General features: G+C 40.8%; 3 protein-coding genes across 4 annotated transcripts in view; 2 read left to right on the top strand and 1 right to left on the bottom strand.

The window, feature by feature from the left end:
- Positions 1 to 755: 755 nt before the first annotated feature.
- On the top strand, positions 756 to 3,546 carry pigc (phosphatidylinositol glycan anchor biosynthesis, class C). The gene is made up of 3 exons (XM_008307124.2): positions 756 to 898; positions 1,823 to 2,109; positions 2,182 to 3,546. Exons 2-3 carry the CDS (start codon positions 1,882 to 1,884, stop codon positions 2,836 to 2,838), a joined length of 885 nt encoding a protein of 294 aa, XP_008305346.1. The 5' UTR covers positions 756 to 898; positions 1,823 to 1,881; the 3' UTR covers positions 2,839 to 3,546.
- Positions 3,547 to 6,069: 2,523 nt separating this feature from the next.
- Positions 6,070 to 24,306, bottom strand: mettl13 (methyltransferase 13, eEF1A lysine and N-terminal methyltransferase). Of its 2 annotated transcripts, XR_003048835.1 has the most exons (12): positions 24,027 to 24,306; positions 23,511 to 23,783; positions 22,952 to 23,423; positions 22,631 to 22,830; positions 22,353 to 22,542; positions 22,027 to 22,191; positions 21,712 to 21,924; positions 21,488 to 21,619; positions 21,008 to 21,232; positions 18,511 to 18,670; positions 7,032 to 7,102; positions 6,070 to 6,271 (listed from the first exon to the last, which is right to left on the bottom strand). XR_003048835.1 is itself a non-coding variant. In XM_025052897.1 (10 exons), exons 1-10 carry the CDS (start codon positions 24,177 to 24,179, stop codon positions 18,567 to 18,569), a joined length of 2,127 nt encoding a protein of 708 aa, XP_024908665.1. In that variant the 5' UTR covers positions 24,180 to 24,306; the 3' UTR covers positions 18,360 to 18,566. The 2 variants fall into 2 exon arrangements, 1 of the variants encoding a protein (XP_024908665.1); XM_025052897.1 differs by lacking the exons at positions 6,070 to 6,271; positions 7,032 to 7,102 and having other exon boundaries at positions 18,360 to 18,670.
- A 133-nt stretch (positions 24,307 to 24,439) lies between these two features.
- Positions 24,440 to 24,688, top strand: part of itpa (inosine triphosphatase (nucleoside triphosphate pyrophosphatase)) — a 1,722-nt gene continuing 1,473 nt past the window's right edge. Inside the window, 2 exon segments of the mRNA XM_008307126.3 lie at positions 24,440 to 24,517; positions 24,673 to 24,688. The exon segment at positions 24,673 to 24,688 is cut by the window's right edge and continues 11 nt beyond it. Of these exon segments, the coding sequence (XP_008305348.2) occupies positions 24,446 to 24,517; positions 24,673 to 24,688 (88 nt within the window). The 5' untranslated portion in view covers positions 24,440 to 24,445.

Below are 24,688 nucleotides of genomic sequence, written 5' to 3'. Positions count from 1 at the left end.
TAAAAACATTTAATTATATTAATCACAAAATGCCAAGCACCTACTATTACCTAATATTTCATCATTATATTTACCTTTTTTGTTTTAGAACACAATTCATATTTGTTGATTTCTGACAGTCAGTTAAAATTAGGGGTACAATTATTTGCAGAACAACTTTTATAACAATAACCACTGCAGAACTGCAAGTTAAAAATACTTATGAAAGTGAAAAATGTAAAGTAATTTCTCGTAAGATAAGAAACAGTTGAGTCACCCAAAGTCATAAAACTATTGAAAGGTTTAAATGTTGCAAGAATTATCTTAATAAAGGGATGGTCTACCATTGAAAGTTACTGTAGGGTGGTAACGTGGTATTAAGGATAGTTGTGCCTTCATGAAGAAGCTTGCAGCTGGACACAACACGCTATAATTGGGTTACGTTTCAGAAAACAGATTCTTTCCTAGCCCATTCTTCTTTAGATAACCTCACAAGCTTCTTGAGAAATCAGGTCTTCCATCATCAACCCTGCTCTTTTTACCGCCAAGACTTTCTATAGGGTTCTCCTTAGAGTTGAATGACGTTAGGTAGGAGCAATGCTGAATACATGTGGAAACAAATTTACAAAGATTAGAAGTTGAAGAGTTAAATAACGTCCGCAGTAGCTGTAGGAAAATCGTCGACATTGCACAAAAGATATGAAGAAAGGGAAGCAGTTATAGTCGGCTTGATTTTTTTTTTTTTTTTTTTTTTTTTTTTGCAATTGTAATTGTGAAGATCAGACTGAAGGGGGCAGAAGTATTCCATTACTCCGATTGGTTTGCACAACTCCATCAAGAAGAAGTTTAACCTGATGACGGCCACGTCAGGGGACATCACTTCCGGGAGAACACCCCAGCGTAAACTATGGTCACACAGGTAAGATAAAGCTTTCAATTTAACAACTGTGGAGACTCGTGTATTCTACGTCTATTCCGAGCACATATGTGTTAGTTTCTCCGCTTTACTGTCGAGGTGTAGTTTTTATTGAAGCGTCAAAGCCGGTAGTGTTAGCTCAATGATATTATTACTATGTTGTTTACAATTCGCTGACTGTCAACCCACTGCCGAGACATAGTCCTAACCTGACCACAACAAAACTCACTTTTCACATTTCAAAGAATTGGAAGTTTCGGATATTACGTCAGACTCACGTAAATTACTGGTTTAACAGGAAAGAAAAACGTGTTTTGAATAGTCAAGTCAAAGACGATTTTAGTGAACTTGTGTAGCAAAAGATTAACAAAAATACACTGTTTTAATTCATGCATACATTTACACCAAAAGAAACACTTTAACAAGGAGATATTCATAATACGTATAAATGTTTATATATTGAAATATGTGGACAAGATATAGAAAAGTATACTATATTCAACAATACATCAGAAGATATAACATTATACGGCATATGCATATATACAGTAAATAAGAAATATTAATAATAATACATTTGTTAACCTACAGCCTTGATCAACCAAGAGTTGATTAGGGATGCATCATAAATCAATTAAAAATCGATTCAAATGCATGATGATGCATTGGATCATAAGTAGCGGGCTCTGTTATCTCAAAGAGTCACTAAGACTACACACTGTAGTAAAGTAACTGGCAGGATGCCTGTTAGTGACTGCTATTAAACAAGAAGTCATATCACTACGTGACCTGCGTGATATTCAGGTGTTAGAAAGATATACGTTCCGGGACCTTCTGCGATACAAACAAGCACTGGTGCAAGTGATGAGTAAAATCCAACCATATCTCTCATTGTGCCCTTCAATCTCATTCCTTTTGTTATTACAGATGTTTAACTATTTCAGTACCAAGAGGACACAAAGAGTGTTTTGTGCGTGCTAAGGGAGATGGGGCCAGACAGTGCCCCAGATCCACCTGTGCCCTGGAGGAAAGTGCTGTGGGAGCGTCAGCCATTTCCCGACAACTACGTAGACGGTCGGTTCCTTGAGGAGCTACGGAGGAACGAGGGTCTCCGACAATACCATTACTGGGCTGTGGTGAAGGAGGCTGGCTCTGTGGGGCAGCAATTATCCTGTGTGGCCATTTTTATCACAGTCTGGCTCTACATGGAGCAGGTGAATTCATTTTACAGTACTTTGTAGCACACCTTGATTTTTAACTACAATAATACATTTTTTTCCCATCAGGGTTTGCTCTCTCCTGAGGTACTGTTGTTGACCAGTCTTGTCTGTGCCATGCTGGGTTATGGACTGCACCAAGTGTTGGCATCTACTGTGGATTCAGGTGATGAACCTCGTACACGGCTGGCTGATCTACAGAGTGCTGCCATTTTTCTATCATTTACTTACGGCTTCTCGCCGGTTCTAAAGACACTGACCGAGTCTGTCAGTACAGACACTGTGTATGCCATGTCTGCTGTGATGTTGCTGGCTCACCTAATTTTCTTCCCATACACCCAACCTTCACCCCCTGGTAGTTTGTCTTTAAATGCAGCTCTGTTTGCCTCGGTGTGTTTGGCCTCCAGGTTGCCTGGGGCCTTACACACTTTTGCAATGCTCAGCTGTGCCTTGCTGGTGTTTGCTCTATGGCCATGTCTCCTCCAGAGGCTGAGGGAGAAGGCCCCCAGCCAATTCACTGGGGTCTGTGTGGGAATGTGTATAGGAGGAATTGGAGGCTTAGGCTCCCAGTCGCTTGTAGGAGCTGTGCTTTTGGCCCTGGCCTTAGGAAACGTCACATTTTTTTGTCCACTTCTTCTAATCACACTACAAAGGCAAAAGGACAACATTCAAGGACCCTGGGATGAAGCTGAGATACACGAGGACCTCAGCCACTTCATTCAATAATGGAAAAGATATTTCTAGATCGACTTTAAGTCAAATATTGTTACTGTTTTGTGTAAAATTTATGTTTGTTTTCTACCTCTTGAATGGCAACCCTGTTTTCATCTCTTATTCTCTTGAATATAATAAGTACAATGATGTTTAATGCCCTGCCTTTTGTATTTAGCTGATAACAGCAATGGTACACTGGCAGGAATGGAAGAAAGACACATGCAGAGATCTTCAAAAGGTCTGAGTTTCTTGTAATTTTTTAGCCACCTAGCAGAAGAGTGTTTAATTGTTCTATCTCTCACTGCCACAATAATGAATGAAGACAAATAAATCAAGTAGTAGTTTCAGACCAAGTAAGTGAAAATGTATATGGTACACCTGATGATCTTTACAGCTGACTAATGTACTGTAACACAGTGAGTCTAACATCACTGTATTAGAGAATGCTGACATCTGTAAACACACTCCGATATTAAGCCTCCACTTCACTACTCATATTTATTTGAGTCGTTTGCGGATGATATGGTTGTGTACACTGTAGTACTGCTGTAGTGTTTAAATGAATGAGCGATGTTTACCACATTTATTGTCAAGGGTTTTACTTTATCTGTATTGTAATATTAACACTGTTAAAGTTTTATAGTAATAAGCATTTCTAATTATGTTTCATCTGATGAATTAAACTGCAGCAAAAGCAAATGTGTATTACTGGTTTTTACTTAAATTTGTTTCTTTTTACATTTACATGCACACGACATAAGATATTGTTCTCTGAAACTGGAAACCACTGATGAGCAGGTCAGCTTATGGAGTTTTTTGGGGGAATGTTCTTACAGATCTCGGTTTAAAAAGGTTAATGTTTTGCTTTTAATGCAATACATTTTCTAAGTATATAGAATAAAAGAGATTAACCTCAAGTTATCATCAAAATAAAAAAGGGTATTTGATGTGTTTTCTGTGGGCCAATTAAAAATTAAAAACCCAGTCCTGCTAAGAAATAGCTTTTGTTTTGCAATAGAAACAACGATTTACACCTTAAGAACAGTCTAGATTTATGAAAGCATTTTTAGATCTATTTTATATTTCACATTTCTTCAATTATGGGATATTTAATCATTTGGAACTAGACCTTACTTGATTCTGTTTTCTATCCAGCACCTTTGATAAAGGGACACTAGGTGTCACACCTTCACCTCTTCTCTTCCTCACTCAGCTGAAATTGATGCTCTTTAGTTTAAACTGCTTTTCTATCAACGGATTAAAATGACCTGAAGCAATCTTCTTTACTCTTTTGTTTCAACCCACAGCAGCACAGAGAAAGTTACTATAATTAGTTTCCAAAGATATTCATGGCGGGAAGTCCCCAGTAAATAGATAATTCAACACAAAGAATGTTTATGGAAAAACATATTTACAACTAGTCTGTCTCTTATTTATGCTTATGATCTTTTTAGGAGATATATTTTTGCAAGAGCAATTTTTAAAAAAAAAATATAAATGTTGTACAAAACTGAATTTGCATTAGTATGAGGACTGCTTCCCTGTGCATAGCTTATTCATTCAAATAAAAATCCACAGACAATCAAGCACATTTTTTTTGTTTATGGCCAACTATGTACAAAACAGGTTCAAGGCAGAGGGAATTTTGCAGACAGCAGTTCCCGACAGAAGTGTAGCTCGTCAGCTGGATTACACATCAGACAGGTAAAACCAGTAAGATCATTGAGGTGAGTGGGTGATGGAGTTCTTATTCCATACAGTTCTTTGGTTTTTCTACTCTAAGGCTCAACCTTATAATTTAAAATATACATGAATATATTCTACTAATAGATGGCACATGCAAATCCCATTCAAAACGACCAAATATGACGTTATAATGTCACAGTGTATCAGGGCATGTCCTCATGTTTAAAAAAAAATCATTTTCAAATTGAAATATGCCAAATGTGTATACTGAGGGAGATGGAGAGAAAACAGAGGCATTAGATGATGCCGGTCATAATGCATGTACAGTATACGGGGGAAGAGAACATAAAAAGAGGTAAGATGGAAATAGTCAGGAAAGGAATGAGAGAAACCGTTTGCAGGAAAGAACCTAAAGAACCGTTGGAGAGGCACAGGGGAAATGAGGCAGAGAGAAAATGGGGAGACAGCCAAAAGCAGGGGAGGAACCAGTGAAAGAGGAGAAAGTGAAGAAATGTACAAGAAAAAGAAGTTTGGGGGTGAAAAGGGAAAAAAGCATGAAGGGAAACTGAGGGAGGTAATAAAAGAAAATGCATTCTAGGAGAACGAGTGGGAAGAGGGTGAAGGACAGAGTACACTGAGGTTCAGCCTGTAGTTTCTGCAGAAGAGAAAGAGATGCTGTCTACTGAGGCTGATGGGAGAATGTGACAGTAGCACTAATAGTCATCACAATGACCAAGGTCGGACATTTTAGTGTCACCTTTGTAAACCCTGAGCCTGGTTCTGCTAGTACACGAGAGAAGTTCAGTGAGAGCGGGCACTTGGAGGACAGGTGGGGACAGGAACGCACATCATTGTCTGGAGACATTTACTTGTTTACAGTTGCAAAAAAAAAAAAAAAAAAAAAAACGTTTTTAAACATCGGTGTGGAGAAGCTCTCAGTTTCCTGTGCAGTGCACGTCTCATCATCACCAAACGCTCGTGTTTAAGAGCTCCAACTAGAGGCAGTGATCGCTACAGTGACTTTGACCTCCACCTTCAAGAGTAGTACTTACACACAAGACTTTTTCCCCCAGTGTTCTCCTGGTGACTCATACATCAGCGCTGAGTGTTCTCATAGAGCCAGGCCTGGAGCTCCAAGTTGATGAACTCCGTCACCTACAGAAATGGATTGCAAACAGCTGTGACCAGACGAAATGTACGATTTTGTAAAGTGATATTCTAGTCCAAATTCAGAATATGACGCTCAAAAGAAAACAAACCTTTTGGCTTCTACATTATACTTACGGCAGATAAAGGTAAAATGTTTGTTTTAAAAGTTGAACATTGAGTCAAAGGCAAAGGCTAGGTTTCTCTGTTATAATAAATATAAATATGGAAATTCATATAATAAATAAAAAAACAAACATTTTCAATTCTGTAAGTTGTATAAAAGTTAAAAAAATATAGTGAGAAATCTGCGACCCGGCCCTGGATAAGCGGACAATGATGGATGAATGAATGGATGGAAATCCAGCTCTGTTTAATTGTGTAAAAGTAATATGTTGGTAAGAAAACAAAGTCAGAACACAGAGGGGCTGAGACCAAATAAAACAGTGGGAGCAGACTTTACTTCAGAATACATGTGGTGATATTTAAAACAAACCAGATTCTGACAAAACACATTAGCATTCTCGTTAAATAAGCAGTGAAAGGAAACCACTTGCCTTTTTCCCCGCAGTGACAATAGGCCCGGGACACGTTGGTGTAGTTGTTGGTGAACCTGCAAAAAAAAGTCAGAGGTTTGAGCCTGACGCCACTCCAACTGTGTGATTTAAGGTAGACTTTAACAAAAACATGCAGATTGGGCATTAGGGTAACTGGGCGCAGTAAATAGGTGTGTGGAGGGCTCGTGAAGTGTCCAGAGTCCACACACTCTTACTCAAATGACTGCTTGGATCGGCTCTAGCCTCCTTCACAACCACAAAAATTGTATAAGTTACAAAGTGTAACAATGGAGGAACAATCTCCTTGGAGACCAAGGCTTTGAACCACTGAATAATTTTCATTATCCAGTGGGCTACTCTGATTGGCTGAACTTAACTTAAACAATTCATACTTGAAGCATATATGCTGGTAAAGTATTCTTTTTCTTCCAGCCTCTTAATAATATAATATTGTTGTTATAAAAAAATACACAAATTTGCACAAGATAGTTGTCAATTAAGAAAAAAACTGCAGAACAAAAATTTGAATTTAACATTCAATTTGTCAGATATTTTATCTAATTTCACAATCGTTTTACTGAAAATATTAGCAGCTTATTCTCGTAAACAACAAAGGAAAATGTATCAAATTCTGTTAAATGAAACAGTGTACTTGTATATAGTTTGTTTGCTAAAAACATGCTAATAACAGTACATAAAAAGTTAAAAGGCAAAGATGTAACGACAAAAATATGTTTGCTAAAAAGGCAAAGATGTAACGACAAAAATAATACAAAGAATAAATAACGACATGTAAATCACATATTACATTTTTACCTTGTTTAATTGCATGGGCAGAATGACGTGCACTGTAGAGCCAACGATTCCACCGTCCACTCATCATTGCTCTAACAGACACCGGACACACATGTTATTTGCACACATTGTGGAAAAAGGTTTTTTTTTTTTCATGAAGCATCTGGACATTAAAATACCGTCTGGACGCTCACTATGTGTTCAGGTCAGGCGCCGGGACTGAGTCAAACCAGCCTCACTGAGCGTGGGGCAGTAAATAAGTTTACGACTGACACAATTACCAACTGGACTGTGGGGGACTGTAGACTTGATGTTGATGACAACAGATTCAGTGAAGTTTTGAAAGCAACTTTCAACAAGTTCTACATGACGACTGAACTTATGAATCTTGAATTGTACCTGTGCACATTTTTTCTGTATAAATAATGCAAAGAACACAGTGGGTTAAAAACTAAAATATCACCTTTACGTCCCTTCATGTACAGTTGTCACATATTACATTTGTTGTTTTTCCACCTGCATTGAAAAAAAGAAAATTCTCAGCAGGACTGGAACAATGATGTGCAATAGTCTGATGTCAGTTTTAGCTAACGCTGCGTCGTGTGCACACATTGCATTTTCCTAGTCATTTTAACGCCAACACAGATGTGTGCAGAAAGGTAAAAATATTGGGCGCGAAACATCATGCGGACTACGCTGGGGATAAGGTTAAAAAATCAGAGACACGAGAACAGAGAAATGGAGAGCAGAACAGAGGGAATACAAAAGAGAGGTAAAGAGGAATGGGTAGAAGAAAGAAAAAGGAGGAGTGGGTGACGGGGAAACGCTGATGAGAAACAGACGAGAACACACACACACACACACACACATATTGTAGTGACATCATGGGCCAAGAATGCTGTGCTGCAGAGCCAACGACAGAGCGAGATGGAAGGGGTGGGGGACTTGCTTTTTCATTTAGGCAGAAAAAGAGAAGGGGGAACATGGACGGAGGAGTAAGGGGTTACGGAGCTGTCCTCAAGGTTAGCGAAGGCAAAACGTGCAATGGACCCAAGGTGAAGTGTAAACAGGTGCAGCTGCTCTCTGCTAAAGTCAGGGTTGAATTTAATTTGGTCTAATTAGAGGTCAGAGTTCTGGTATGACCTCTAGAAAAGACCAATCAAACATGACCTCCCAGCACCAGAAACGTTTCATTCTGAAACACGATCTTACATTTCAATAATTCCTTCACACTAGCGCTTAAAAAAAGTAAATAACATATAAACCTAACCGTCTACATTACTGACTGACACCTTACTCAACACCTCAATTTATTGTTACAATTTTTGGTGTATGTGTGGGGCTTTTTTAAGTGTTTTACTATCACTAAAAAGACAAGGAAAGTCCTTCTTACAGGTTTAGTTTGTTTCCTTCCTCCCTTGTTTCACCATATCTGTGTGAACATTATGTTGTCTGCGATCAGCAGAGTAGACTTTGAACTAACGGAGGATTTCATGCACATTTTTTTTTCCTCCGAGAAAAAAACAACTGCTGCAGAAAAGAAGCAATACGCGTTGAAAAGAAAACCTAGGTATCAGAAAAAGAACTCGTTGTGAAAATAAATGCAATTAGTTGATTCTGAAAGTGATCATAATTATCTGCAGATAATGACCAGAGGCGCCCTCAGCTTCAGTCAGTTCTAAAGCACTGGTGCTCAGCACACACGTTTTAAAGTAAAACAATGCAATTGCTTTTTATATATATATATATTTTTAATCTTTAAATGTGTATTATGTGAAATATTAATTTACAGGTTGATGATACAAATACTGTAATTTACATGAGTCATCTGCTGGGTTATTGACTGAGAATTCAGACAAGAACATCATATAATTGAATTGAACAATTTAGAAAAGATAAATATTTAACTGCTGTCTTCTCAGTGCCGCAAGACAACCGAAAACAGTCACAGTTTAAAACACTTATTCAGCAAGAGTGTGTACTTCTTTTTCACTAGTTATTTCCTTTATATTTTCATGTTTTTGACATTTCATTTTTACTAAATGTATTTTATAATTTAATCTAAAAGACAGCTTCACCAGTATAGTAAGCCATCAATACATTTTAAAAAGTTTCTCCCATCCAAAAAAAAAAAAAAAAAATTGTTATTACGCCTCTGGTGACAGTTAAAGACAGTAAAGTTGTAGCATTAAAATGACTTTTCCTTTTACACTGCTCTGAATTACCCACATCACCATTGTGTCATTTTAATTTAATTTATTACTTATAGGCTGTGACAGTTTTGAACATGATTCCAAGTGTGTACTCAGTATCTTGGAGATAATTAGCATGTGGATAAAATCTTTTCACCTCTTTGTCATCGAGCTCTTCAATCCCTTCTTTAAACACAGTCGCTTCATGTGTAAAATATGACCCTATTAAAAATCATTCCTTGTCATTAAAGTTTAGAGCACGTGGTTTAGTAGCTGATCCTCAGAAATCTAAGACATGTCACTGACAAGTGCTATGTCCCGATCCTATGCAGTGAGCAGACATTTTCAATGGTGCATTTAAACTGTACTTTACTGGGGACGGGTGGGACGGGGTTCAGGGGTGGGGTAGTTAGCGCCACTTTTGTGGTTAAAGGATACATTTATTGTAAAAACAAGAAGTGTAACAGGTAAAAACATGTACTCTGACTGATTATTATAATCTGTGATTATATCAACCACAGTTATGCACATACATTGTTGTACAAGAATACAATAAAACCTCAATCAATATCTGACCGTTATTTGGTGGTGGAAATGTAAAATCCCTCAAGCCATTTTGTTCAGTCAGAAGACAGAAGACAGGCAGATAAAACCAGTTTGTAAAATAAATGAAAGTGATGAGTCAGCATGAACACAGCACAGACTCACTGAGTCACATTACAGGCAAAACATTTGCATATTTTCTCAGTTAAACTGTCATCACAGACAATTTCTATTTTTTTCTTTTTTTCCTTTTCTTTTTTAAGATACCTTGCTAGACAACTTTAATCATTCCTTAGAAAATATTTCCATGATGAATATAAATAATTAGATGTTTTTGATGTTTAAAAAAACATATATATATGGAACACACTTTACTCTTAAGTAACGTTTGAATAAAATAAAGCTATAAAGCTATTATCTACAGGTTATTCCTCTACACCAGAGTTGTCAAACTCATTTTCACTGGGGGTGGTACTGGCTGACCAGTCCTTGGAACAAAAAAGGTTGAGGACCATAGATGTAACTACTCGTTAACAGACTAATACATGTTTCTGCAATTGATTATTATTGATTCAAGCTACAAATATTGTTCATTGCTGTGTAATAAAAAAAAACTTATTTCTCAGGTTAAGAAACTCTGCTGCATGTACTTCACTAAAAGCTTTTTACGCTCACACGGGCCACACAAAACAGCTTAGTGGGCTGCATTTGGCCCCCGGGCCTTGAGTTTGAAAAGTGTGTTTTACAGGGCGTTGGAGGGTACACCCTGGACACTTAAGCTGTCCATCACAGGGACACATATAGAGACAAACAACCATTCACACTCATATTTACACCCTTAGTGAATTTAGAGTCTCCTTATTTCTGCATGTTTTTGTACCTGGAGAAAACTCACACACAACAGAAGAACGTACACAGAGACAACTCCATGTTCAAACTCTACAGAGAAAAACTGTGGCCTGACCCGGTCATCTTCACTTTTACAGCATTTGCCACCATTTGGCCCAGAGATTCCATTTAAATTTAAGTAAATGGTGGATAAATATCAGGCCACACTGTGGAATAGTGGTTAGCACTGCTGGCTCACCACAAGAATTTCCCTGGTTTGAGTCCTGGCTGGGGCTGAGGGACTGTTTGTGTGGAATCTGTGTGGGTTTTCTTCAGGTATACTGGTTTTCTCTACTATTCCACAGCCAATTAGTGTTAATTGTTTGTATTTTTATGTGTCCTTTTGGTGAACTTGTAGCAAAACTCCAGCGCGTAGCAGTAAAGTCGACAAGTTTACTAGTGGGAAAAAGACAAATTTAGGTGGCAACGATAACAACTCAGAGTCTGCCAGCTGCCATAAAAACCCAGAGAGGAAGATGCTTCTGCCTTGGAGGTGTTAACTGAAACAGAAATGATGTAGCGCAGCATTTCCTTTACAGAACATGTTCTTCAATCTGCACTGAAAACTTAACCTGTAGAGTACTAGGTGTTTCAGAAACAACAAGCGAACGGACTAAATGGCAGTCTTCTGAAAACTGCATATAGAAATGAAATGTTTTAAAATTGCAAACAACAACGAACGAGGAGCTAAGGCTGGCTATCAAACTCAACTTGGCTTTCACCGTTCTGTTGCGCTGTACACCTCCAACAGCAGTGAAGAAAGTGATCAAAACTGCAGTCTAACAAATTATTATCTCTTTATTTTCAGTATCTATTATTACCACCAACTGAACAGTTTTTCTGCCATCTAAATCATTGTTTCCCAAAGACTGTTTTTTGGGTTGTCTCACATCATGTTTCCCAGGAGTTTACAAATAATGTCTATTGACTTGGGTCACGAAGGTTTGTGACTTTTAAAATAAGGGTCCCCCAAAAAAAGTTTGGGAAACACAGATCTAAATGGTGCAAAGTCACTTGCGAAAGAAGCCAAGAACAAGACAATGCATTTACAGAACAACATAATAAAACAGAAGATTTTGTTTCCTAAATTAAAAAAAAAAAAAAAATTCACTCATCCATCCATGTGTCAAAGCTGAAATTATATATATATATATATATAATTATTTTGCAGTGTAGACATATTTGCATGGTACACACAGGCACATACCACAACACACACATGCTCAGAGAGACCATGAAAGAACTTCCTCTATAGCCCTTCTCCCTGACTGTTTGGCTCGACATGAACTCCCTGTGTGCGATGATCTCCTCATCTCCATCGCCCATTTTTCTCTTCACACCGCCCCTCTATGCTATGTCTGTGTATGACAACACAACAAAGTCAAAGACAAGCAGCAGATCTGGCGCAGGCTGTGGCCCATCTGTTGAACATTTTTCTTTAATCACTCAGTTGTTTCTTTTCTTCTTTTGTTGTTCCCTTCTCACACTCAGAGCCCATTGCAATTAACCTCAAATATGCGAAAACCTTTGCATGTGTGTGTGTGCGTGTGTGTTTCTGCGTGTCCATATGTGTGTGAATAAGAGTCAACAGAGACAAAAAAAAAAGAAAAAGCAAACCGACTACATCAATGGGAGCAGAAAGCTGACACTTCGACTCGGTTTGTCAGCCTGTGGCCGGTGTAGAATGGGTGAGGCTATTAAGTCTGGGTGTGGTGACTAACAGACACGGAACAAGGCCAAAGATGACAATACGAGCTATGGTACTACAGCATGAGACCAGGACACTCACATTCGTATTTTCACATAGAAAAAAAAGGTTTCTATGTGAAAGTATCACTAATACAAAGAGATTTTCTTGGTCCCACTGCTATCTTCTCACCACTTCATGACCACTGTGACTTCCTTCAACCATGCAGAGGAATTTCTCTGAGCTCTGACTGCTTTAGATTTAAAATTTCCTGAGGTTTTTGATTACTGTCAGACAGGGACAAAAACCGCTCAAATGTCTGCTCCACACACACACACGTACACATATGCACAAACACAGCTACAGCAGGAGAGAGGAGCAGGATGGGGGCTGGCTGGGGTGAGGGGTGGGGGCGCCATAGGACAGACTTTGACACATTCCTGGCCGATGGCTCTGATACTCTTTTCTGCTTTCTTTCTCCCCTCAACCCTTCCAATTCTTCTTTCTCCCTCCTTTTTGTGGTGAGTCGAGCAATTCTTTCCAAACAAGAGCAGCTTCATCTGTGATTCAAACTCTCTGGCTTTGATTAGCTGCTTAATGAGCCTGCTGTCGGTATGCAGTGGTCAACACACACTCACACACACACACACACGCTCACACTGACTAAGCCCGTAGACGTGTACACTCATGCACATACAAATACAGCTTGTGTATCTGAATGCAGTATTGCTCAAATTTATAAACAAAGCCCACATGCTCTGCTACAATCAGCCTGCCTTTGGGTCTGCTCCAGCCCTCAGACCCCCACTCCCCCTCCCCCTCCTTCACTCATGCTCTTTGTCTCTCTGTCTTACTCAATCTGTCTCACACATAGCAACCCAGCTAATTCAAACCTTACCCAGTCCTCCACAGCCTGGCATATACTACGAGATGAAAAACTACACCCACTGCAGAACCCACTGGATATCCCTCAGCTAATCTGATGGTGGCAAATTTAAATGGATGGAGGTCAAAAGAAGGGCAAAACCTATTTGAAATTCCATTCTTTTTTTTCTTATCAGTCATTGTATGCACAAGACGGTGGCAAACACTGAACTCCCACATCTGACTCACAGCAGCACACAACATAACAAATGATGGTGATCATGACATTTCACACAGGTACTGGTGGAAAAAATACTGACCGTGAGAAAGAGAGTCTCTTAGTCACCTGAGAGAATAGTTGGTTTTTTTCAAAAAGTGTTGCATGTCTGGTAGTAAAACATTTTTGGGACTATATCTGGACAGGGAGCGAGGGTATTGGTGGTGGGGGGGATTGCGCTCTTAGTCCAGATGATGTTTCTTCACATTGTTAACCCAATCCAAACAGAGGCATTGTGGGAGAGATGCTGTGAGTCTATGATCTGTCACCAGCGTGTGGACTTCTGAATGACAGAGAGCAGTTGGTGGAGTGGAGCGGAGCGGAGTGGTCAGCGTGAAGAGAAACAGACTGTATGGAGGCAGGGTACCAAGAAATGAACCACGGCAGGAGAGAATAAGAGAGAGCAGTACGAAGAAAAAAAAAAAGAGGGAGAGACCGAGCCCACATGTGAAAGTCATTACTCAGAGTAAAGCTTTAACACAACATTTCTCCTAAAGTCAAGCCCTCCCCCCTCATTCTTCTTTCCTGGCCTGCTCCCGCTTTCTAACCTTTGAGAATAGGATTTCCAAATGGCTGGTTATGGGAACGGTCATAGAAAACAGTGAGGGAGAAGATGATGAAGAGTGCCGACCACTTCTTTGCATCTTTCCTCTCCACTGAAAAGTGTAGCTTAAATATCTTGGATGCATTTGGTGTCTGTGAAGGCATGGGTTTGTACCATGTTGGAACACATGCACACGTGTTGTATTCACGTACGGCCGGTTCATTTTCCTCTCTCTGTGCTCCCCTGAACCCTACGACTCTCTTCCTTCATCCCTTATTCCTTTTTTTCTGAAAGGGGCCCACTTCCTGTAAGAGAGGATAAAAAAATGACAGAATGCGATTGGCGCCCATAGAGCAACATCTGGGATCGCTTTAGACAGGAGGGGAGGAGACTGGAGCGAGTACATGGTGATCTGATGGGGTAGAAACACAAAGTTAAGATGAGGAAGAGAGGAAGAGGAGGGATAAAGGTGGAAAGAAGGACAGAGGGTGGTGATTTTGCTGGAGCAGATGAGGAAGGGTTGAGGAACATAAAGAGCGGGAGAGGGTTTGCAGGAGAAGCGCGGAGAAACTGCAGACCACTCCAAAGTTGATTCCCCATGGGTCCCATCAACCCATATATGGCTTCTAAGTTCCTCCCTAAATTTCTCTCCTTCTCTCACTCCCCTTATTTCCTTATGCCTTCCCCAAGTGAACAGGCAGATCCCTGGCTGAATGAGTGAATGTGCCACGTCAAGACTGGATACTATGCCGGGACACAGCCCTGTGGACAACAGACTCCAGATCCATGAACATCTCCAAATGAGGGACACCCAAAGGCCGGGATGTCAGATGTATCAAAGCCTGCAGAACAGCCTTGAGACGGAACCAAAGAGAAAGGAACGATTTTTACAGGCTCGCCTCCGCAACAGACAGACCTGCTAACAAGCAACCAGAAACTGAAGTGGCTAGCGCACTACGAAAGTGAGGGATAGTCCTGCTCCGTCATCCCAGTGTTCAGACTACCTGTTCAGGATCTTTCTGGTGTACAGTAGTCTGCACATTGGTTAGACAGTGCATGGAAGAGCCTCCCCGTGAAGACATGGGACCACATGAAAACCTGCATGCGTTCCGTGCTGAAGGAAACAGCGAGTTTGCTAGTCTGTCATGTTTTAGCTCGGAGATGTGCAAACGCACATTAATGTCGTTTCACCATTAACAGTGGCAGCATGTCATCCATACTGTAATGTACTGTGGTGGGCTTTAACTAACACTGTTAATGTGATACAGTCACACAGAAGCCTGACAAAGAGCATGCACATTGAATAATTCAAGGTTCTGCATGTGCACTTGTTCGTGGTATTTACATGTATTTATTTATTTGTCTCCATTTGCAAATATCAATGTGGTGTGTGTGTGTGAGAGAGAGAGAGAGAGACACACAGAGAGAGAGAGCGATATTCACACTGGTGTCAGGGCGGTCGTAAAGTTTCATACATCAGAGGTGCAGTGTCTGATGCTACGTCTCCTCTTCCCATTGACAAATGGATTTGAGATACGGAGCAGGCCTCTCTCTCTCTCTCTCACACACACACACACACACACCAATGTCAAAGGGCACACACACACACACACACACACAGACACAGAGGAGTGTGTAGATTAAGTGTATAGACATGCAACGTCTGTTTTTCTTCAGGATGCCTGTTGGAGTCCTGGCAGTAAAGGGATATAGGAATGCAGGTCTGTTCTGTGAGTCATGTGGACTTTAACTCTAACCTGAGGTCAGTCTCAGTCTGCAGATGTTGGGTCCTGCACAAGAAAAGGTCTTTTTGATGTGGAAACGTACAGAAGCAATCCAAACAAAGATGGAGATACGGCACTGCAGGAAAGTTAGTGGAGGAAAGATGATTTTTTTTGGGGGGGTGGCGACCCCCGCAGGAACTGAGAGTTAGGACAGGGAGTGAACGTGGGGGTGAAAGAGAAAGGAGGAGGGGGGTGAGGGGGTCTGCAGTGTAGCCATGTGGGATTTCTCTGGGCAGATCTTGGAAGCTGATGTTTGGACAAAGCTTCAGATTTTCCAGCCAGGAATGTGCAGTGTCCTAGGGAGACTGCCAACCACAGAAATGGGGTGTGAGGGGAGGGGGGCCGAGAGAGAGAGAGGGAGAGAGAGGGAGGGAGAGAAATAGAAACAGAGTTGAGGTAAAGAAAGAGATAATAAAGGGGAGGAGGGCGGCAGTCGAAGAAATATATGCGGAGGTAGTGTGGGTGGGGTGAGTTTAAGAGCGGGAACTGAAACCGTAGAAGAAGCAGAGGCGTAGCTTGTCCATGTGTGTGTCCGCAGACGGAGCTGCCTGTGAGAATGCAGTCCGTCTGATCTGCTGTGATAACACGGGTGATTGACAATGAACTCATGCTTTTCAAAACATCTGATGAATGCCTCAGGGTTGTGTGGATGTGTCTTAATGAGTCCACTGAGACGGAGTGATTATTACTTACACACACACACACACACACACACACACACAGGAGTACCCCATCCCTTAGGTTGGTCATCATTAACCAGAGGTGATTGCTCAACGGCCGCCAAGTTGTTAAGTGATTTAGTTCTTAGTCAGTGCATGACAACAAGGGGAAACCTACGACATGACTGTACACCCCGCAGGTCTGAGGCTGTGTGTGGGAACACAGTGTTCAAGCTGCAGTGTTTATTCTAAAAAGTCACTATGTGCCTGTAACAGTGTGTGTGTGTGTGTGTGTAAATTTCTCTCCAAAATTTGAATGCCACTGTGTTTACTTCAGGGTTTGCATGTATACTGTACGGTGTATATACAAGTCAGTCCACAGCATGAGAGTGTGTGTTGGTGCAGGCATGTTTGTGTCTTAGTTTGGCTTGGGTCAGCTCCAGCTGTGTCAGAGTGAGCCGCTCCAAATGCCTCAACTCCCAGAAGAGGAAGAAAAGGGGGAGTAAAGGGAAGAGCGAGCTTGAGTTTGAAATGAGAAATGGTGGGGCTCACTTACAGGTCCAGGTGGAGGGAAAGAATGGCTAATAACTGCAGGAATATTGGGAGTTATTATAATGATGATAAGAGCATCAGAATTCCCTTGGTGATACAATTTGTTGGTTAAGAAAAAAAAATCTACAGCCAAATCTTAACCTGACCAGGATTTCAACATCCATCCAACCATTATCTAGCACTTATTCCTTTGCAGGGTCACAGGGGTCACTGGAGCCAATCCCAGTTGACTACAGGCAAGAGCAGGCTGGGGGGTGGGAGGGGCACACCCTGGACAGTACAACAGTAACAATTTATTAGTAAACTATTTCTGCGCCCTCTATACTCCAACCACTTCATTACACCTATGAACTATCAAACAGTGTTGCCAACAGTGGTGGTGATTACAACATTTCACAGTTGCATGAACGTTTACAGGTGTCGGTTTGTATCTATGCTCATGCTCTGATCTCACTTCCCCGTCCGTGTCTCACCCTCTCAACGTGACCTCTGGGATCCGACTGTTGTGGTGTGTCTGCCTGTCTACACTTGCTGTGCAGACCTTCTGCTCCTGTACAGCAGGCACAGACAGGCAGACAGATGGCAGCCCCACTGACATCTGAACACAGCGCCTCCCTCACCTACACGTGTTTACCTGCACCTCTGCTGACACCATGAGAACATCATTCACAAAACTACAACAAAAAAATTATTCTTAAAGGGTCATCACGTTAGCATTTGTGACATCTAATGGTGAAAGTGCAGTTTACATTTGTAATAATTAAGGACAAATGACTGTCTTGGACTTTTGTAAATATCTGTGTCTATAGACTGATTTAAAAACACTGGCACTTGACATGATAACCGCTGTAGCATAATGTCCTTTTTCTTTTAGCCTGAAAGTATTTCTACTTTTTTTTTTAATTTCATAACACACAACATATGTACAGGTATTCAACGACTACATTTATATACTGTTAAACACTGTATCAATAAAAAAAATTAAAATCACAATTTTTTGTGTTAATAAAGTAATAGCAACTCAACAATGTGGAGTATTGTGACTTAATGATGCGACTCATGTGGAACGCTAACATCCACCAGCAGGTGAAGGTTTAGTAACACAGAAGGTGCAGAAGGTCATGGTTGTTTAACAGGTACATATATATTTCTCAGCAGTGACCTCAAAGAACTAACAACATTATATACTATAATACATGTAATGTGTTGATGACATTGATGGTTACCATCAGTCAGAGTAACTAAAGGGAACATCTTCAAGAAACTAGTCCAGTCCAGTCACCCTTGATGTAACTACTTTGGTTAAAGTTGAACTAAATCTTAACTAAAGTCATGATGATCATGAGTCACTACAACAGCTGTAGAACAACATGTCACATCTTTTAATCTTGTTTGTGTGACATACAGTGAAAGCAGGCAGAAACCAAACTGGGGAGAACAGTGATCAGGTGCAGAAAAGTTGATAAAACTAGTGCAACTTAAACAATCAGGTAATTCAGTCTTAACTCACAGACAGCAGGGTCAGGCAGGAACAGAGAAGTACTCAGAGAAGAACAGCGGCCATAATCACAGTGACCTGGAACAACAGGAACAAGGGCCGAGCCAAACACCCAAAGACTGAGTGAAGGAGAGAGGTCTCTGTACCCAGGCCACAGGTGAGACGAGTGAGACTGATGAACAGAGAAACACTGGTGAGTGTGATGACACTAATGATACCAGGAGAGACTGACTGACAGACAGACAGACAGACCTGACAGTTGGAAATGTGTTGTTAACATGGAATTCCTACAGAGAACCATTAGGCCTCACTACCTTAAAGATTATACTAATGGTACTGACTGCTGCGCCTCACCCTACAGCCAGCTCCTCCCTGTTAATAAACTTCATCTCCTACACCTGGCCAACCAGCAGCAGACTATCAGCCTTATTCATTTTACCCCCACCCAAAAAACCCTAAAATGAAAAAACTGTTTTCATATTTTCTCAATTGAGCTGATTTGGGCTCAGCATCATCTAAAATCATCATGGTTGCCAGCTAGCTGACCCTAAGCACAGATAAGCAGTGCTCACGAGTGCTCTGTGATGTCATTGAATGTGTCACAAACACATCAGAGTTTCCATTGGCCCAAAGTGAACACGGCTGGAATTCATGACAACGATGGGATTTTTTTCATTGGCACAAAGTGCATCATCTGCAGATATGAACTATTAAACATTATAGTATAGCTAAATATTTTTTCGAACCTGTAACTGTGACCTACGGATTTAAGCTGAGGAGCTCCTCTCATTTATTGATCTTCCCTAAATACATAAGACATTTTGGTGTTCATTACTTTGATCTCTTAGTACCAACTCAGCCTGTTGCAACCCATGTTTTCTACTGTTCTCCATATTCCTCAGTGTGTATACCTCAGGGTTTTAATTATGTTTTATATATAAATATTATTTGTATCTGCAAACTGCATATCAGGGGGTCAGCCCACCACTGACCAAATGTTTGAAGTGACTTAAAACAAGCCAAAGCATTTGGTTTGAATAAGCTTTGACTTCAATTGGGTGAGGTTTTCTGTAATAATCTTAAGACCCTTTTAGTGTCACATTGACTATGAACAGTCATAAAACAGTGATTTCTTTGATGGTGAGTGATAACAAAAGGTTATTTTTTATTTCTGTGTGTGTTTTACCATATGTTTCACTAAATTATTTTTTAGTAAGTTACGGTAGGCATCCTCCATTCATTTTTTTTCAGGTAACCCGTTGATCCCAAAGCTTTGAATTTAAAAGCCAATAACTTGTAGCATATAAGCAGGGAATGGGTGAGTTTGTATTATAGCAGAGCATGTGGCCAAGTAATCTAAATTCCTGCAAGGCAATGATTCAAATCCCTTACTTAGTATAGTACTGCATGTAATAACACCAGACTCCATATCTAATGTTTCAGTCCAGTTGTACACCAGGGCAGGACTCCCATGGCTAATGGATTAGCACTGAAGGGAAGCATGGAGAAGCTGGCACCTGGTGGTGGACTCTCTCTCTCTCTGTGTGTTAAGGCAAGCCTCGACCTTTGCTTACAACTACTACTCATTGACGTGATGAATTCAAATAAGCTTAGCACCATGACGAATGTCAAACCCACTTCTAACATTTGGAAAAAAACAGGTAACAACATCTGTATTTTTGCCCTCTCCCCTGACCTTGCCATTTTGCCAATTGCTAGATCTTCAGCTGGGAGATACCCTCCACTGAAATTTCACTCCTTTAATCCCAGGAAATCTCAGTGTGACTAAGCAAGCCAAACCGTCTCCCTACCGCCCCCTGCTGCTGGCCTCAGTCACTTCCCCCTCCATCTATGATTCCTGCGGAGGCAAATGTAAGAATTCCCCTTTTCTCCCCTGTCTTCCTTCTGTCTTTGAGGGCCTTCCTTTTACTCTGCATACCCTGATAAGACATTGGCAGTGCCCACTAGTGGAAGCCTGTATTAACTCTCTGCTCTGAATTGTATCCCAGTCATTAACCAGTTAATACAAAAATCAATTCCAATAAAGTTTGATATAATTGATATGATTGATTTGTTTGAGGCTGATTTTAATAATTTGCCCTCTTTTATTCTCACAAGGCGATTGGCATTTTGTAGGTCACACTGTGTGAAGGTTTAGAGTTATATCTGAGAGGAGAACTAAGATTCAAATTTCTCCATTCTGGAAGTTTCTTCATTCACTCTGACATCTCCGCTGACCAACCTTTTATGAAGAACATTTAAGTATTTGAGTTAGGTCAATTTTGTCAAAGAAACATGCTCTACATAACGACACTTTTTTTCATTACAATTTAAAAAAGATATTACACTTCTGTACAAGAGACTGCCAGTGTAGATGGTAATATTAGAAGGTTTAACGGATTAATACCAGTAATCTTACATTTTCTCAGTCACACAAACAATTACTCTACTTTCAGGTCTTTTAATAAATCCACAATGTCTATGTGTGGACTACGACTGGTCTTGGTACCGGTACTGGACAGTGTGCTCTGTAGATCTTTGGCTGATTGGTTCAGGGCCGGGAGGATGCGCGCTGCCTCCGATGGTTTCTTTTCCCCACAAGTGCAGAGCAGGACTTCGTTGACCTCTTCTTCGATTTTTCTAGAGAGGATGCTGGGGAACACAGCACGTAGACGATCCAGCACACTTTTCTTCAAGACCAAGTCACGACACACAAGATTCAGCATGAATATACCTGGTTCAGATAAAGAAAAAAATATTTAAAGAATTTAGAGAAGCATCTTTTTGGACTGACAGAAAAACATGTTATTGATTTTGGGCCCTTTACCCAGTCCTATGAGATGTAAACTGAACTCATTTAGGTAAAAGAGTGGTTAATTTTAAGTAGTTGCCACAGTTTTACTGAGCTATAAAAATACACCATTGTCAACTTTTTTTCTAAAAATGCAACAGATAAAGACAAATTCAGTCCAAAGTGAACACACTGTACCTCTTGGAGTTAATAGGTTGCGGACTTTCTGCAGGATTGATGCTTCCACAAAGACTGCAGGCGGACAGCTCATACCCACAGTGCTGTCTTTGTTGTCCGCATCAAATATTATAACATCAAATAAACAAGTGCCTGCCATGACAGAGAGACAAAATGACTGCTTGGTCATACAATAATTTAAATAATGTTAACAGAACATTGATAATCCCCACTCTTCTACTAACCTTTTTGCTCAAGGGCACAGATGCGTTCAAGGCCGTCCCCCAGAGTGACAGTCAGCTGATCATCAGGTCTAAATCCAAACCAATCTTTCGCTATTCCCAACACAACAGGATCCAACTCCACAACCTCAACAGAAATATTTGGGACAAAGTCTCGCAGAAATTGAGGCAAGCCTCCTCCACCAAGCCCCACCAGCAGCACCGACACTCGGTTATCTACAGAAAGAATAAAAGAAAAAGGGAAAAACACACATTAAGCTTAGAAATGTTTGATGTAAGACGTATGTACCTGTTCTATTGGATGTGTCCTGAAATTACCCTTGTTGTCTGGTCGGTTCAGCCCGAGAAGGGCAAGGCCTGCCACCATGACTTCATGATGAGAGCAGCAGAGGAAACCGCTGTCCACCGTCATAGAGGAGGTGGATGTTGAGGGAGGAGCTGCTGGCTTGGACCTTTTTTTGTTCTTTTTCTTTTGACTTCCAGCTGCAGGGATGTAAACATTTACAAAGAAATTGGTTTATATAGGCCAGTCTTTACAGGTAAATAATTGGTGAAACAGAAAATGTAGGCACAATAACTATGAGGAGACATGTAGTGAAGGAGGGATAAACAAAACTCAAAAAAAGACAAGAAAAAAGACTTACTGGCATTTGAGGACAGGAGACGGCTCTCTGACTGGACAAGTGAGGAATTCGACAGAAAAACAAGTCGACGATACAATTCTCCATCTTCTCCCTTGACGTTCTCGACACAGTACTCTCCACTCAGCTGGCTCACACCTCTGTTGATCTCCTCTCGCCAGCCCAGACCACCTCCAACTGAGAGAAATGGGACCTTAGTGGAAACAAAGACATTTGTTGTGGTAAAATATCTAGTATTATTGTACAACAAGCTCTGAGAGGAGAATACAGATGCTCTTTACCTGCTGGTTGTCTGGCATACCAGGAGGTGCCAGCTCCATCACCATTGGAGAGAGCTCTTCCTGCACAGCCTGCATGTCTGCGTACTCCTGATTTCTGTGCATTGCCACAATAACCAGTCGTCGAAAGTTAGCACTGGCTGCTAACTGCTTTTGTCCCTCGTTGGACCTGTAGAGCCAACTGGTCTCACTGCCTTGAGGTACTAAAGTATAAAGCAGTGGGAAAATCAGACAACTGATGTCAGATGACAAAAATAATCTCATGTAAAAAAATACCAGTTATTTAACCTGTACAAGAAAATACTGTATTTTAGAAAAGCTCACCAATAAATATGGCAAAATGGTTTGATCTCGGCACCTTGGCTTTAGGAGAACAGTCTTGTATTGTGAGCGTGTATCTAGGAAGGCCTGTTTTAGCATGACAAAGGGTTAGTGACAGGTTTGAGTTGGGATTTGACTCAGTGCGGAGCCTCTTTCTCAACACAGAGTACGCCTGCTGCTCCCTTACAGCTGACAACAACTCTGGAACCTGAGTGAGACGCGTTGGGGCGCCATCTTCTCCAAGACACATCTCCAGAATAGGTGTGGGCATTGGCTGACGGAATTTAGTGCAGACCAAAACAAAGACAGGCAGGGCAAAAGAATCTTTCTCCACTCCACTGTCTACCTCCTGCAGACAATGAAGCCTCACAGCCCATCCCAGCTGTACAAAGTGTTCCACTGCCAACCGAATCACACTCTCTTGTGCCAGGGTCACGCAGACATATCGACCCCCCACACGCAGGACACGGCCTACCTGCAGGAATAAATTTAAAAAATAAAGCTGTCATAAAGTATACTGTTAAAACATGTCAACAAATATCACAGCTAATTAGTTTATGACCTCTGTGAGCATTCTCTTAGCTAAATTCCCTTCCTCTTCAGATGCCATAGCATCTAACGTCCCTTTGTCCAGAGCAGCCTGGTATGAGGCGGCATCATATGGAGTTTGTGTAGCATCCACCTGCTGGAAGTTTAGATCTGGTCGGCGCTCAGCATTTCTTTGGATCATCTGGGTCACCACTGTTTCACTGATATCAATATTGGTCAGATGTTTGAAGCCAACATCATAGAGCTGTTCACTCAGTTCTGAGTTACCACAACCAACCACCAAAACCTGGAACACATAACACAACTAGGTCATCTGGGTTTTTACAGAAATGTGTTTAGTTATTTAATTTTGTATATTTTTACATGTTTTGTGCTGGTACTTGCTAAATTCACGCTTTAGAATTACACAGAATTTAAATACAGGTCAAACAAAATGGCAACAAAAGCAATGGAAATAAAAGACTGTTTTTATTTTAAATCAATGTTGAATCTTCAAAACTAGAACTAAAAACTGAATCTATGTCTTTACCTGATCTTGCATTTTAATATATTTGTGCAGGACGCCGCAGAGTTTGTTGTAGTCTCCATACCACTCAAAGGCCTTCTCTCCGCGCTTCTTAAAGAATTTCTCCCAATATTCTGCAGAGCTGAATTCCTCTGCAGTGCGAGGTAAAAGATTCATTTTGACCAGAAGCTTTGTCAGAATTCTCTCCGGCCTGTCGTTCTACGCTGTCATAACATAGTCACGGAAACTTCTCCACATGGTGGGCAGCTGTATGGTTTCACTCCGGACAACATTACTGAACACACCTAACGCTGATTGGTTAATATTTTAAGGCGGGACATTTTGCGTTTCTATGATTTGTTAAATTTCATTGAGTCTCGTTTAATTGGACGCTGGTTACCGGAAACGTTCGGTCCGTTCGGAAATGTGTCCGTGTTTCATTCATGTCTACTATGGCCGTCCCGGCTGGAAGGTCCGTGGTCTTCGTAACTGGAAATGCCAAGAAACTAGAGGAGGTAAGCCTAACATTTAAAAATGAAATTATTTTGACATTGTTTTTATGTTTGTGCAGAGTAATATAGGACATAATGTCAATTATCACTTTAGTCAATCAGCCCCACTTAACTCAAGCCCTTTACCTGTGTTGTTTTTATTTCCCTATGTTTATCAGGTCATTCAAATCCTGG

Source organism: Cynoglossus semilaevis, chromosome 2 (genome assembly GCF_000523025.1).
Source record: "Cynoglossus semilaevis isolate Cse_v1.0 chromosome 2, Cse_v1.0, whole genome shotgun sequence".
In the NCBI taxonomy this organism is placed as follows: Eukaryota; Metazoa; Chordata; class Actinopteri; order Pleuronectiformes; family Cynoglossidae; genus Cynoglossus; species Cynoglossus semilaevis.
The sequence above is the reverse complement of the archived record's forward strand: the minus strand, read 5'-3'. Positions and strand labels throughout refer to the sequence as shown.

What these genes read in the sequence shown, in the direction of transcription:
- mettl13 (XM_025052897.1), bottom strand. Translation starts at nt 24,179, where the DNA reads ATGAATCTTTTACCTCGCACTGCAGAGGAATTCAGCTCTGCAGAATAT. An exon ending in CTAAGAGAATGCTCACAGAG is followed by an intron (nt 23,424 to 23,510) that starts GTCATAAACTAA and finishes TTATTCCTGCAG; the next exon opens with GTAGGCCGTGTCCTGCGTGT. An exon ending in GAACCGACCAGACAACAAGG is followed by an intron (nt 21,925 to 22,026) that starts GTAATTTCAGGA and finishes TTCTTTCTGTAG; the next exon opens with ATAACCGAGTGTCGGTGCTG.
- pigc (XM_008307124.2), top strand. Translation starts at nt 1,882, where the DNA reads ATGGGGCCAGACAGTGCCCCAGATCCACCTGTGCCCTGGAGGAAAGTG. An exon ending in TCTGGCTCTACATGGAGCAG is followed by an intron (nt 2,110 to 2,181) that starts GTGAATTCATTT and finishes TTTTCCCATCAG; the next exon opens with GGTTTGCTCTCTCCTGAGGT.